General features: G+C 37.4%; 1 protein-coding gene across 3 annotated transcripts in view; it reads left to right on the top strand.

Moving 5' to 3' along the window:
* The window catches only part of FAM172A (family with sequence similarity 172, member A), a 651,833-nt gene that overhangs the window by 98,857 nt on the left and 536,782 nt on the right, over positions 1-16,194 (top strand). For all 3 annotated transcript variants that reach the window (XM_006885364.1, XM_006885363.1, XM_006885362.1), the window contains 2 exons: positions 6,601-6,702; positions 15,641-15,741. In XM_006885364.1, the coding sequence (XP_006885426.1) occupies positions 6,633-6,702; positions 15,641-15,741 (171 nt within the window). In that variant the 5' untranslated portion in view covers positions 6,601-6,632. The remainder of the gene's footprint in view (positions 1-6,600; positions 6,703-15,640; positions 15,742-16,194) is intronic.

The following is a 16,194-nucleotide window of genomic DNA, read 5'->3' as shown; positions in this document are numbered from 1 at the left end:
AATTTATGCCTTTTATTTCCTCGTTTTGTTGACTGGTTGAGACAGTACTAAGCTAAATAAAAATGGTGAGTGGATAATTTTTTCTTATCATTGGGGAAAGATATTATTTCCCACTATTAAATGTGATAGTAATTGTAGATTTTTTTGTAGATACTATTTACTGAGTTAAAATGTTTCCCACTTGTCCTTCTTTATAGAAGGGTTGTTGATCATGAATGAGTGTTTAATTTTCTCACATACTTTTCCTATATCAATTGATAAGATTATTGCTGATTCTTTGTATAGTTGATTGAAATACTTGATTTTTTTAAAGGAAAAGATTATACCAGCTTTGTATGGTTGGCTTAAATTCTACTTTTTTGTGGTGTGTGTTTTATATAATTCTTGGTGTGATATTTATTATTTTGTTGAGAATTTTTAAAAAATTGCAAAATTTATGAGAGGCATTTGCCTATTTTTTTAAAAAAAGTTTGGTTGGTTTTTCCTTTTTTTTTTTTTTTTAAATGTCTTTTGTTTGGCTTTGATAACAATAACATTGGCCTCCAGAGATGAATTGGGAAGTGTTCCCTCTTTAATATTCTGTAGTATTGATGAAAATTATATTTCATGTGTTTGTTATATCCAGTAAAATGATGCTGACTTTGGATATTCTTTCTGGAAAGCTTTTATAATGACAGATTCATTTTTATATAGTTAAAATACTATTCAGATTGCCTATTTTATATTAAATAAGTTTAGCTAGGATGTAGTTTTTGAAGACTTGAAACATTTTATGTAATTTGTTGAATTTATTTATGTTTGTTGTCATTGTTGTTATGTAACATCAAGTCATAACTGACCCGTAGCTGACCCTCCGGCAGCTTATCAGAGGCAGTTATTTGCAGAGGAGGAGACTGCCCATATTTCTCACTCAGAACAGCTTGTTGCCTCGAACGGCCTACCTGTGGAACTGCAGCTCAGCTTCTTGCCACTAGGCCACCAGAACTCCCTTAAATTATGTATGATTGTATTAATTTTTATTTTGAAGACTGCAAAGTCTATAGTGATAGCAGATGTTTTCATTATTACCTGTTATAGATACTAAACAGTAAGAAATATGCATCTTTATTAATACATTTCCTTTTCTTGACATTTTTTCGTTTCTAGTGTCAATGTATATTTATATCTGGTTATCAGTGTCTACCTGAAACTTCAACCTGAAATACTTCTTAATCAACTTCTATTGTGCAAGTTTTCTAGTGATGAGTACTTTCAACTTTTGTGTATCTGAAAAACTATTATTAAAAAGAGAGATTTGCTTTGTGTAAAATAGTAGGTTGTTGATTAGGCTCCCCAACATTTTTTAAAAATTGAAATAAGTGTCATATTCTCCTAGTTAACATAACTTTTAGAAAATTTCATTCATTCTCATCAATATACTTTCTTCTACTTCTGAAATTTTGTCTTTATCACTTGTTTTAAGTGATTGAATTATGATATACAGTTTATTTTTTGGTATTTGTAAAATTTATTCTACTTGAATTTGTGGCAACCAGTGATAGTGTTTTCTTTCTCTCCATTCTCCCCTGTCCCTAATAATAGTTTCCTTTTGACCAGCTCATTTTAAAAAATTGTTGTTATGTGTCATCAAGTCACCTGCGACTCATAGTGATCCTATGTACAAGAGCCCTAAACCCTGCTCTATCCTGTGCCAACCTCATTATCTCCAACACACCTAATCCCACTATCCCAATCACTGAATTGATCCATCACATCAAGGGTCTTCCTCTCCTGTGCTGTCCCTTCACCCTCCCAAACATGACGTCCCTCTCCACGGACCAGTCTCTCCTTGCAACATGCCCAAAGTATGTCAGATGAAGCTTCAGAATCCTTGACTCCAAGGAGCAGCCTGGCTTCACCCTCTCCAGGACAAACCTGTTTGTTCTCCTAGCAGTCCATGGTATATTCAATACTCTTTTCTAGCACCACAGCTCAAATTCATCAATTCTCTTTCTATTATCCCTAGTCACTGCCCAGCTCTCCGATGCAGAGCATGCAGCTGCCAAGACTATAGCCCAGATCAGGTGCACCGTAGTCTCCAGCCTGATGTCGTTGCTCTTCAGTACTCTTTTATTAATTTCATTTTATTTTATTATTTTGTGTGTGTACCATCAAATTGGATCTGACCGGTATAGGAGATTGTCCCTCCTTCTCCAGGAAAGCATCTAGTAGATTTGAACCGTGCGCCTCTGGTATTACAGTGTAGTTTCTTGCCACTAGACCACCAGAGCTCCCTGTTCTTCAGTACTCTTGAGAGTTCCCTCACAGCTGACTTTTCCAATGCAATTCATATCTTGATTTCCTGGCTGCTGGTACCAAGATTGTTGACTGTGGAGCCAAGCAAACTAAAACTGTTAACTATCTCAACCATCCATACTGATGCTGCCAATTGGCCCAGTGGTGAGAATCTTTGTTTTATTGATGTTGAGCTTCAATCCATATTGAAGGCTGCAATCTTTGACCCTCTGCAGCAAGTGCAGTCTTTGACCCTCTGCAGCAAGTGCCAGGTCCTCCTCAGTTTCAGCAAGCAGAGTTGTGTCATCTGCATAACTTAGGTTGTTGATGAATCTTCCTCCAATCCTGATGCCACATTCCTCCTCATACAGCCCAGCGTCTCAGATGATCTGTTCTGCATACAGATTGAAAAGGTATGGAGACAGAATACATCGCTGGCGGACACTCTTCCCAGTTTTGAAGCATGCAGTGTCTCCTGTTAGCTCACTTAATTTTGTCTCTCTGCTCAGTGATGTTCTGTTTATTTTTCAAAAAGCTTTTCTCTTTGCACCTTATTTTGCTGTTTCTCAGCTAATTCTTTAGCTGTTTTTGATAGCTTACTGATCTTTTGTAATTTAATTTACTGTTAATCTCTTATAGTTTTTTTTATGTTTGATATTGTACTTTTCATGGGTAATCCCCTAAACCAGAACTCACTGTTATTTATTCTGAATCATAGCCACCTTATAGGACAGAGTACAGTTACCTCATAGGATTCCAAGGAAACTTGGGAGAGTGAAAATTTGTGTATTTGACTGCAAACTGATGAATTGGTAGGTTGAACCCACCAGCTTCACTTTGGAAAGAAGGTGAGGTAATCTACTCCCATTAAGATTTACCACCATGGGAACCTTATAGAATCCAAATTAACTTGATGACAGTGTGGAGAGTGGATCAGAGTAACATGAAATTTTATCAACTTTAGTGTTTCTCCACCTATCCCAATACTGCCTTTTGGCTCAGTGGTGAGGGCCTTTGTTTTCTTGATGTTGAGTCTTTGACTTTCTGCAGCAAATACTTGCAGCCCTCGTCAGTTTTGGCAAGCAAGGTTGTGCCATCTATATAAGGCAGGTTGTTGATGAATCTTCCTTCGATTCAAATGCCACATTCTTTATCACAAAGTCCAGCCTTCCAAAAGATCTTTTAGAGATGAATAGGATAAGGGGCATATAGGAAGATATAGTACGATCTTTCTAATTTTCTGTAAATAGAAAATTATTCCAAAAGAAAATACAGTCTAAAAATACTTGATAGATTTTTAAATTATATGGAATCAGAATATGTGAGGAATCAAAAGAGCTTTGTGTTAATTAGTTTTTCCAGTTATTATGCGTTATTCTAATATTATAATTTCCCCTGAACATAGTACTGTAATACCATAATATAGATATTCAACATCCATAAAGAGTTGTTATTATTAGGTGCCTTGAATAACAGAAACTCATTGCAACCCTGTGTATAACCAAATGAAACTGACTGGTCCTGCATCAATCTCACAATCTCTGCTGTGCTTTAAACTCCTTGTTGCAGTCACCATGTCAGTCCATCTTGTTGAAAGTCTTCTCTTTTTCATGGACTCTCTACATTTCGAAACTTGGTGCCTTTCTTTAGGGACTGGCACCTCATAACATGCCCAAGTACCTGCTGCAAGAGTCACCATCCCTTCTTCTAAGACGCTCTGTGGTTGTACTTTATCTAAAACATATCTATTTTTCCTTTTAACAATTTATGCTATATTCAGTATTCTTCATCAGCATCCCACTTTAAAGACATCATCCTTCATTTCTCCTTATTCATTGTCTGGCTTTCACGTGTTTATGAAATAGTTGATAATGGCTCCTGAGTTGAGTCAGATACACTTTAGTTTTTAAACCGACATCTTGTTTAACACTTTGAAAAGCCCCTTGGCAGCTGGATTGCCTTTTTTGTAGTGTGCTGTTTGACTGCTGCCTCCATGGGTCTTGATTATAGATCCAAGTAAAAGAGAAATCCGTGTACAGTGCAGGTTTAAATTTATCTTGATGTTGTGTATTGGTCCATGTGTGATGGGCTTTCTTTTATTTTGAGGTGTAATTTATACTGAAAGCTGTAGTCTTTGAACTTCATAAATAATTTCTTCAGGTCTTTATTTTCTCAAGGTTGTGCCATCTGTATATTGAGGCTGCTGATAAATCTTCATTCTTGATGCCACATTCTTCCTCATATAGTTCATCTTCTCAGATTATTTGCTTAGAATACATTGAATAGGTATGGTGAGAAGATTCAACCCTGATTTTAAACCACACAGTATCCCTTTGTTCTTTTTAAACAGTCTTTGTATAGGATCCATAGGAATACATTTAAGTGTCCTGAATTTCCATTCTTAATAATGTTATCCATAATTCATTATGATCCGTATACTCAAAAGTGTTTTCACTGTCAATAAAATACATTTATATGTGTGGTTTAATGATCTGTGTTGTTATTATAATGTGCCATTGAATTGTCTGCGATTCATAACGACCCTGTCTACAACAGTTCTGAAGCTTGTCCTATCCTGAGCCAGTCTCTCTGACTCTGACACACCTACCCCATTGCCCCAGTTCCTGTATCAATCCATTTCATCCAGGTTCTTCCTCTCCTGCACTGTCCCTCCACAGTTCCAAGCTTGATGTCCTTCTCCAAGGACCTGTCCCTCCTGGCTGTGTACCCAAAGAAAGTGAGATGGAGCTTTAAAATCCTTGCCTCCAAGGAGAAACTTCATTTCTCATTCTCCGAGACAGACTTAATTGTTTTCTTCATCGTCCACGGTATGTTCAAGACTATTCTCCAGCATCACAACTCAAAGGCATCAGTTCTTCTTCTATCATCCTTAGTCATTGTCCAGCTCTCTGATTCATAGCAATGAATGCAAAGACCATGGCTTGTATCAGGCACACCTTAGTCTCTAGACTGACATTGTTGCTTCTCTGGAGAGGTTCCTGACAGCAGATTTTCCCAGTGCAATTGTCCTTAGGTTTCCTGACTGCTGGTGCCAAAAATGTTGATGTGGAGCTGAGCAAGCTGTAATTGTTAACAGCCTCAGTCTCTTCTCCATCTCTCATGGTGCTGCCAGTTGGCACGTGGTGAGAATCTTTAAACAATGGTGAATGAATTTTTAATTCAGTGGTGAATGATCTTTAAAAATTCATATTAAATTCTGAAACTTCTGTAGCTATATTTTTTTTGTAAGGTGTTACTGAGTTGAGTATGGACTCATAATGACCCTTTAATAAGCAATATATCTGAACCCCGTTTTATTCTGTGCCGTGTCCACACTTCCTGACACATTAGATCTCATTGTGACAGTCACTGTATCAATTCACTTAATCTAGGGTCTTCCTCTTCTCTCCTCACTCCCTGCCTTTGTGAGCATCATGGCCCTCCCCAAGGAATAGGCCCTCCTAGCAACATGCCCGAGCAAGTGAGGCGAAGCATTGGGAAAATCTGCTCTCAGGAACTTCTGCAGAGTACTGAAGAACAGCAGTGTCAGTCTAGAGACTAAGGTGCGCTTATCCAAACAGGGGTCTTTGGATTTACTTGCTACACATCAGAGAGCTGAACAGTTACTAGGATGATAGAAGAAAAATCAATGCCTTTGAGTTGTGGAGCTTCAGAAGAGTGTTGAACATACTATAGACTGTTAAGAGAATATATTCTGGTGACGGTGGAACCAAGCTGCTCCTTGGAGACTAGGATTTTGAAGCTCTGTCTCCCACACTTGGAGAAAGATGTCATGCTTGGAAGTGTGGAGGGACAGGGCAAGAGAGGAAGGCAGATTGATTGACTTTGTAACTAGGGTAATGGGGTATACATGTCGGAGACAATGAAGTTGGCTCAAGATCGGGCAGAGTCTAGAGATGTTGTATGTAATGTCACTATTACTTGCAGGTGACTTGAAGGTATATAGCAACAACATCAGGTGCCATTGAGTTGACTTTGACTACAACTCATCAAAACCATGAGAACAGGTTGAACTGAACTGAGCCCGATCTTATTGCATTCTCATTGTTGTAGTCATTACGTCAGTCTATCTCATTGAAGGTCAATAAAGTACACAGACTCTGAATACAGTTGTTTTTAGAAATAAGATTTTTATTTTTATTTTTTGGTTGTTGATGTATGTAATGTTTCATGAGCTTAAAATTGTAATAACATATCAATTAAGGGAGTAAACATAAATTTATGGATAAAACACAAAATAATTAAAAGATTACTTTTTATTTCTATGAAAATTATTGTAATTAAATTTATATTAATTTTTTTTAGATTTATTGTCTAGGATAGATTTGGATGAACTAATGAAAAAAGATGAACCACCTCTTGATTTTCCTGATACTCTGGAAGGATTTGAATATGCTTTTAATGAAAGTAAGTATATGATAGTACTAACAGAATTCTCAGACAGATGCTGTTTGTTTTGTTTCTTTTGACCAGCTACAGTGTTTTGTTCATCTTGTTTCAAAATTGATAACTTATCTTTGCATGGTCAAATTCTTCACCCAAGTTAGAAAACCAAGTTTCACTTTCTCTCAAGCCACATAAACTAAGGGGTGTGAATTTCATTCAGTTTATATATTTCAGCCTTGTGTATTACACTCCTTGGTATCTAATTTGGCCTCCTAATTAAATTATATGGAAAGATGTTGTTATTTCACATATTCTTTAAATTAGCTGGCAGTAATTACCTGTGACTATGAGAACAGATTGAACTGAACTGAGTCCCATCCTATTCCATTCTCATTGTTGTAGTCATTACGTCAGTCTATCTCATTGAAGGTCAATAAAGTACACAGACTCTGAATACAATTGTTTTTAGAAATAAGATTTTGATTTTTTTTTTGGTTGTTGACATACGTAATGTTTCATGAGCTTAAAATTGTAATAACATCAATTAAGGGAGTAAACATAAATTTATGGATAAAAAATAAAATAATTAAAAGATAACCTTTTATTTTTATGAAAGTTATTGTAATTGGATCTTGGCAGAAAGCAGAGAATACCAGAAGAATGTGTATCTGTGCTTCATTGACTATGCAAAGGCTTTTGACGGTGTGGATCACAACAAGCTATGGCTGACTCTGAGAAGAATGGGAATTCCAGAACATTTGAAAGTGCTAATGCGACACCTATACTTGGACCAAGAGGCAGTCATCAGAACAGAGCAAGGAGACGCTACATGGTTCAAAATCAAGAAAGGGGTCCTTCAGGGATGTATTTTGTCTCCATACCTTTTCATTCTGTATGCAGAACAGATCATCTGAGATGCTGAGCTGTATAAGGAGGAATGTGACATCAGGATTGTTGGAAGAATCGTCAACAACCTGTGTTATGCAGATGACACAACCCTGCTTGCTGAAACTGAGGAGGACCTGAAGCACTTGCTGCAGAAGGTCAAGGACTGCAGCCTTCAATATAGATTGAAGTTCAATATCAGGAAAACAAAGATTCTAACCACTGGGTCAATTGGCAGCATCAGTATGGATGGTGAAGAAATTGAGATAGTTAACTGATTTAGTTTGCGTGGCTCCACAGTCAACACTCTTGTTAACAGCAGCCAGGAAATCAGGAGACGAATTGCATTGGGAAAGTCAGCTGTGAGGGACCTCTCAAGAGTACTGAAGTGCTATGACGTCAGGCTGGAGAATAAGGTACCCCAGATCCAGGCTATAGTCTTTGCAATTACGTGCTATGCATCGGAGAGTTGGACAGTAAATAGGGATGATAGAAAAGAGAATTGATGCTTTTGAGTTGTGGTACTGGAGAAGATTGTTGAATATACCATGGACTGCTAGGAGAACGAACAGGTTTGTCCTGGAGATGGTGAAGATGGAATGTTCCCTGCAGTCAAGGATTCTGAAGCTTCGTCTGACATACTTTGGGCATGTTGCATGGAGGGACTGGTCCTTGGAGAGGAACATCATGTTTGGGAGAGTGGAGGAACGGCGCAGGAGAGGAAGACCCTCGATGAGATGGATCAATTCTGTGAGTGGAGTGGTGGGAATGAATGTGTCTGAGACAGCGAGTTTGGCACAGGATAGAACGGCGTTTAGGGCTCTTGTACATAGGGTCGCTATGAGTCACAAATGACTCAATGGCACATAACAATAACAACAATGTAAAAGTCACGATATCTTGATTTTTAAGGCACTATCCTGTTTTATATTTATCAAATTCTGAATAAAATGGACTTTGCACTTGGAATTTGGAAGAGCGTCTTAGATTGCAAGGATGTTTCTGGAACAAAGAATTTTGATCCATTGGATTAATAACATACAGTTATGCTTGAAGGACAGAGTTATTACAGGTGACATAGAATTTCAGCTGTTATTGTCCGTATTTCTGAATTAGTGATCTGTCGTTGTCATGTTAGTTGATATCCCTTTACATTCTCAGAGGTGTTAGAACTTAGAGTGATATCCCTGTGCACAAGAATGTTAGTGAATATTCAAATGGAGATGTTAGAAACTATGTTTTTTGTGGTCTTAACTTACATACCTTTTTTAAAAATAAAAGGATAGTAAAATTTCCATTACATAATATTTTTTTAAAACTTTCTTTTTATTTAAATTAACAGTTCAAATGTACTAGGACTAACATTGCCCTCTTCCTTTAAAATAATTATTTTTATTTTATATTTGTTTGCTATGAGTTGCAAGTGACTCGACAGCACATAACAACAACAACAACAACAACAACAACATTTTTTTGCATGTAAAATTTGTATACATTGTGTTTTGTATTGTGTTTTGTGATATTATTCTCATACATTGTGTGTTATAAAATAAATCACTATTTAGCCATGCCCATCGTTACCTCACTGGATCTTTTCTAATTCCTTCAGTCCCTCACTCTGCTCGCATAACTCTGTGACCTCAAGAATTATTCCCGGCCCCCTTCTTCTTCTACTTCCTCCTTTGGACCTTTGTATACATCTTAGTACTAATGCTTCTATTTTTACAATAATGATCTTACTCGGTATTTGTCTTTATGAGACTGAGATCATTCAGTAACCTCTCATTGTTTGTTTGTTGTTTGGTGCCTTCGAGTCGTAGACGACTCATAGCGACCCTACGAACGAAAGGCCTGAGCACTGTTCATACATAGAGTTTCCGGAGGCAAGCCATTTTGGAAGTGGATGCCGCTCCTGCTTCCAGGCTTGATTTATTTGGGAAGCTCCAGCCAACACTGTCCACCATGGGTACCTGTTACCACGATTGGCACATCACTGTCACAATCTTCAGCATCACAGCAACCACGAGTTACCTCTGTACAGCAACGCACAGACCAGTGCTATACCACCTAGAAGAACGTTTGACAGGAAAACAATTTGAACCTGGCCCGAGGGCCCTTTTGGCTTAAGGTCGCCTCCTGGTTCAAACCCTAGGCCCAGGCTGGCTAGCCTCGCTCCTGGGGACAGAGCAAACCTGCACGTAACAAACACATGCCCGGAAAAGCAGTCGACTCCAAAAGCTTGCCATGATTCCTGCACTCACACCACCATCTTAGTAGGGCTTAGTCATTGGTAATTTATCATGTATACATCCCTATCAAGGCTATGGAAAATATTTATTATTATCATCATTTTAATACATATTGATCTTGTTGATTGCCAAGTCAAGTACGACTTATAGCGACTCTATGAACAAAAGACATAATGTCTTTCCATAACTGTCGTCATTTCACCAAGTTCATAGAGTTTCCAGAAGCATGTGGTTTAGGAAGTGCATGCCACTCCTGCTTCCAAACCCATTTTACATCTGGGAGCTCCACCAAACACTGTCCACATTGGGAAACCATTCTGGTATTTGATACCTCAGTGGCACAAGGTTCAGCATCAGAGCAACTCAGGTTACTTCATACTGCATATTGAGAAAGAGTGATGGGCAAAATATCATACATTATGATATTTTTCAAAATCATTGCTACTGAGTGCCGTATAGTATTCCATTGTGGGATTGTACCACAATTTCACAGTCCATTCTTTTGTTGGTGGACATTTTGGCCATTTCTATTTTCTTGCTTTTGTGATTAATGCTGCTGTGAACATCAGTGTGCAAATTTCCATTTGTATCTTAGTTCTGCTTTCCTCAAAGTATATTCCTAGTAGTGGAATAGCTGGGACATATGGAATTTCAGTCTTCAGGTTTGTTTTGTTTTTTAAATGCCAAACTGCCTTCCATACTGGTTATACCATTTTATAGCCCCACCAACCGTGTATGAGAGTTCCAATGTCTCCACATGTTCTATAGCATTTATTGCTTGCTGAACTATTAAACTTTATCACTGCTATTGTGGTGAGATCTCACTGTGGTATCACATGTGGTTTTGATTTTCATCTCTCTTATTGCCTGTGATTTTGAGCATCTCTTCATGTGTCTGTTGGGCATCTGAATGTCTTCTTCTGTGAAAAATCTTTTGATGCCTTTTGCTCATTTTGTAATTGGGTTGCATCTGAATGTCTTCTGTGAAAAATCTTTCAATGACTTTTGCCCATTTTGTAATTGGGTTACCAGCCATTTTTTTGGTATAGGTTCTGTAGGATTCTGTAGACTTCAGTTATGAGACCCTTGTCTGAGATGGCATTGCCAAATGTTTTTGTTTTTTCCCCCTGTAAGTAGGGGTGTTTTGGGTTTGGTTTTTTTTTTTTACCCTATTGAGAAAAGTTTTTGATGTACACAGGGACTTTATCTTTAGAAGGTCCCATTCATTGATGCTAACCTCTCCTGGTTGTACATTTTTGGTTGTATTTGGCAGTCAGTCTATTCTTACCACTTAGGCCATCAGAGCTCCTTTTATACCAAAGGCTAAGCCTTCTAAGTTTGTTCCCATTTTGTCTTTTTTGAACTTTTTGGCTTTGGGCTTTATTCCTAGGCCTCTGATCCATCTTGTGTTGATTTTTGTCTATGGTGTGAGATCCTTGTCCTGCTTAACTTTCTGCAGATAGAAGTCCAGTTTCACCGGCATTTTTTGTTGAAGAGGTTGTCATTTCTCCATTTGGTTGGTTTTGTTTCAATGTTGAACATCAGATGACTGTAAGATGTTGTTGTTATGTGCCATTGAGTCTCCTTCGACTCAGTACCCCTACAGACAGCAGTTCTGAAGCCTGCCCTGTCCTGGGCCAGTCTCACTGATTCTGATACACCTAACCCCTTTGCCCCAGATACTGTATCAATCTATCTCATTTGGGTTCTTCCTCTTCTGTGCTGTGTCACTTCACCCTTCCTAGCATTATGTACTTCTTCAAGGACCTGTCCCCCCTGGCTACGTGCCCAAATTATGTGAGACGGAGCTTCAAAATCCTAGTCTCCAAGGAGTTAACTTGGTTTCACCCTCTCTAAGACAGACCTATTTGTTTTTTTTTTTGTTTTGTTTTGTTTTTTTTGGCAGTCCATGGTATGTTTAAGACACTTCTCTAGCACCACAACTGAAAGGCATCACTGCATTTTTTTGTCATCCTTAGTTATTGTCTAGCTCGCTGATGCATAGCAAGTAATTGCAAAGCCCATGGACTGGATCATGTGCACCTTAGGCTCTAGACTTACTGTAAGATAGGTGAGTTTAGTTCTGGGTTTTCGGTACTGTTGCACTGGTCTATGTTTCTGTCATTGTACCAGTACCATTCTGTTTTGGTTATCACAGCTTTGTAGTAGATTTTGAGATCAAGAAATACTACTCATTTCGTTTTTGTTTTCAGAAGTACGTTGCTTATTCAGAGTCTTTTGGTGGTTTGTATTATTACTTTTTTGAACAGGTAGATTGCTTTTGGTAAGACTGTAATTTTCACAATGTTGAATCTTCCTATCCATGAACAGGAGCATATTTCCGTTTATTTATTCCATTTATTTCAGTCTCACTGTTTCAGTAGTGTTTTGTAGTTTTCTTAAAGGTCTTGTGTGTTTTTAATTGGGTTTACTCTCAAGTATCTCAATTTGGGCTTGGCTGTTGTAAACGGTATTGCTTTCTTATTTTCCTTTTCTTGGTCTCCTTTGTTATTATAGAGGAATCTCACTGATTTTTGTATATTGGTCTTATATCCTTACACTACACTAAATTTGTCTACTAGATTTAAGAGTGTTTTTGTTGTTGTTGTTGAATCCTTGGGGTTTTCTGAGTACAATATTACACACTGTATGCATATAGCAACTGTTTTACCAACTCTTTGTCAATCTGGATGCCTCTTATTTTGTCATACTGCCTTGTCAGTATTTCCAATATAGTATTGAAGAGGAACAGTGAAACTGGGCATCCGTATATCCTTTTCACTATGTTGAGGAAATTTCCTTGTATTCCTATTTGCTGAGTGTTAATCAAGAAGAGTGTCACATTTTGTCAAAAGCCTTGCTGCAACGACAACAACAAAAATATGGAATGTTTCATTAACTTGCATTTCATCCTTGTGTAGGGGCCATGCTAATCTTCTCGGTATTGTTCTAATTGTAATATATGTGATGCCAAAAAGAGCGCAGAAAGAATTCTTTTGAAGTCTGCCAGCTGCTCCTCCGGGGAAGGATGAACAATATGCCCTTGTGACTAAAGCCTGTGAAAACCTACTGGATGGTCAGTTAAGGTCGCTTTGACTCGACAGTACACAGCAACAACCACAATTGCTCAGATGGGTTATTCAGAGAATATTTGCTTTATAGGTAGAAGACCTCAGTTTTTACAAAGCCTACATTTTTCTTGAATATTTATTCAAGGAAAAAAAGGTAACAATATACTTTGATGTGTCTTTCTCACAAAATGTATCTACAGATATACATACACACCCCCCACACCCCTTTGTGTGCTTACACCTTGGCATATACGGTACTTACATACTTTTGTACATGCATGCACCCTTGCATGCATTTGAGCCCTTTGATGCCCACACACCCTCACATTTATACACACCCTCGCTCACACTTATTATTCTTTTTTTTTTTTAAAGTACCCTGCACATTCTCTTTTATAAACTAACAGCATCAGGCAAAGATGCTTGCAATTTGGTGAGAGAATGTCACCTTTAAGGATCTTTTTAGCATCATACAGTTTACCTTTCAAAGAAAGATGAATGGTTGATAAATTTTCCAAGAGGTGAGGATTTGAAATAGAAAAGAAACCGAGTTTCAGTAATAAATCTCTAAAAGGTCAGTGTTAAATTAGTGTTTTCAAGAACTTATATTTCAAATTTATAATGATGTAACTCTTGTACAATATATTTCCTAGGTCAGGTTCAGTACTATCACTTTTTTTGGCTTTCTTCTCTGCTTTCATACTCTTTCTAGTTAACATAATATTACTTTGACCAAACTTGATTATAACTTCCAACACCTTTCTTGTGCTTCCACTGCATTTAGGATAAGGTCTAAATCCAGTAATTTGCCATTGTGGGCCTTCTGCTGTGACTAGATCCCAATCTGTCCTTCAGTTTTAAACTGTTTGACTCCATCATCTCTTTGTTTCCATCAAAAGGCAGTGTTTACTATTGTTTGAATTTTCTGTCCATTTTTTTTTTTTTTTTGTTTATTTTGTCAGGGGAGGAAAAGAGTTGTAAGAGTTGGTGTGTGGAGTATTGCTCTTCTAATGACCAAAAGAATACTGGGGAAAGAAAGCTGTACCTAGCCTGGGCCATTCTTTTTGTGAACTTTTTATAATTGAAGTTTTAGTAAATGTATACTGTTACTTGCTGAGAGAAGAGTTCTTGCCTGATCAGAATGTCCCAAGTTTAACATTTCTTCACAAAAAGCAAACCTATAATATGTGGATATATGAAGTATGTTTCTCTGAAAACTATCATAATAACAATTTAACTGTGTATATAAAATGGAATTATTTTGTCCCCAAAATGCTCATCAGTGGGTGTGGTTTCTACTTAGAAATTTGGGAATGTGTCTCAAGACTTCTTGCTTTTTTCTGTGCCTTGATTATTTGTACCTTTGAAATGAGTAGTAAATTTTAGTTATTGTTAGTAAAGATGGTGAGTCTAATTTGACATTCAGAGCCTGTATGCTAGTTCTTACTAATTCCCATTTGAGATCCTAACCATATTTCTAGGACTATTTGAGCAGTCTCCCCCAAAACTTGCAAAGCCACTGTAATCCAAAGAGATTTCTCATTTTTAAAAATTCATTCTAGATTTTATTGTCTATATAAGTTGCCTTTTGCTGCTTTAAAATTACTGACTTGCTTCATTAGTATTTAGCTTTCTGAAAGTTAACCTCTCCTTATATCTGCACCCACCATTAGTGCTTCACCTCTTTTATATTTCATAAGGATGGGGACCACGCTTATGGGAATAGATCCTTACACAGAAACGGCCCTCAGATAATAATTTTCTTTAGATTAGAAAGATGAAAGGAGCTCAGGTGCCATAGTGGATTAAATGTTGGGCTGCTTACCAATATTTCTACCAGTTGTCCCATAACAGACAAGATGAGGCAGTTTGTTTTTGTGAAGAGTTGTATCCTCAGAGACTAGGTGGGACAGTTTTCTGTGTCCTATAGGAACAGTGAGTTTTTGAGAGATGAAGAGTAAGAAGCATAGCTTTTGGAATAAAAAAATTTCAAGAACCCTTCTTTTATACAATTTCTATACCTGTATCATATTTACATCCAATTGCATTGGGAAAGTCTGCTGTCAGGGACCTCTTCAGAGTATTAAAGAGGAGTGATGTCAGTCTGGAGACTAAGGTATACCTGATCCATTCCATAGTCTTTGCAATTACTTGCTATGCATAATAAGAAGGCTGGATGTTGACTAGAAATGATAGGAGAATTGATGCCTTTCAGCTGTTTTGCTGGAGAAGAGTATTGAATATACCATGGACAGTAAGGAGAACAAACAGTTTCATCCTAGAGAGGGTGAGACCAGGCTGCTCCTTGGAGGCAAGGATTCTGAAGGTTCTTCTAACATACTTTGGGTATGTTGCAACAGGGACCAATCCTTGGAGAGGGACATCATGCTTGTGAGGATGGAGGAGCAGCACAAGAGAGGAAGACCTTTGATGAGATGGATTGATTCAATGACTAGGGTAGTGTGAGTAGATGTGTTAGAAACAGTAAGGTTGGCACAGGATAGCACAGGGTTCAGAGCTCTTGTACATAGGGGTCACTATGAGTTGCAAGTGACTTGATGACACATTACAGCAACAACAACATCATATTTACATATGAAGAAAAAAATGCTAAAAAATAATTTTTTTCATTAAAAGATGACATTTCAGAGTTATTTTAAATTTGTATCTGACATTAATTGATGTACTTTCAATATTATTAGAAATGTAATTTGCATCATAATAATTGATTTTTTTTTTTTTTTAATTTTCTAGAGGGGCAGTTAAGACACATAAAAACTGGGGAACCGTTTGTTTTTAACTATCGCGAAGATTTACACAGATGGAACCAGAAAAGATATGAGGCTTTGGGAGAGGTATGTTTATAATCTTCATATACTCCTGTTTGTTCCAGTTTAAGTACAGCTTGTCCCTCAGCTATGAATATCCAATTTATGGAAAACTCAACTTGTACCTCCCTTTATTTAGTATTATGTAAATTTGCCTTCTATTTGAAACAAACCAATCATGTCTTCATTACAATCACCTTCACTTGTTACATGTACAGCTTTTGAATCTTTGGAAAAAATCCCAGCTCCCAGCCTTTTCCAGCTGTAAGTAAGGCTAGCTAAGAACTGTAGACAGTTGTTCTGGTTTACCTACAAACTCCAACAACCTACAGAACTTAAAAGTACACTTAGGAACAAATCCAGATCTCTTATATTTGTAACCTGGGGACTGTCTGTCTGTACTCAGAATAAAATTCTGAAGCTGAAATAGTTCATGTACTCTATAAGAAGAGAATATAAAAAACCTAAACATTCTTTTCT

This window comes from Elephantulus edwardii, unplaced genomic scaffold, assembly GCF_000299155.1.
Source record: "Elephantulus edwardii isolate Elephantulus edwardi_28Jun2011 unplaced genomic scaffold, EleEdw1.0 scaffold00043, whole genome shotgun sequence".
In the NCBI taxonomy this organism is placed as follows: domain Eukaryota; kingdom Metazoa; phylum Chordata; class Mammalia; order Macroscelidea; family Macroscelididae; genus Elephantulus; species Elephantulus edwardii.
This window is presented reverse-complemented; position numbering and strand designations above follow the sequence as displayed.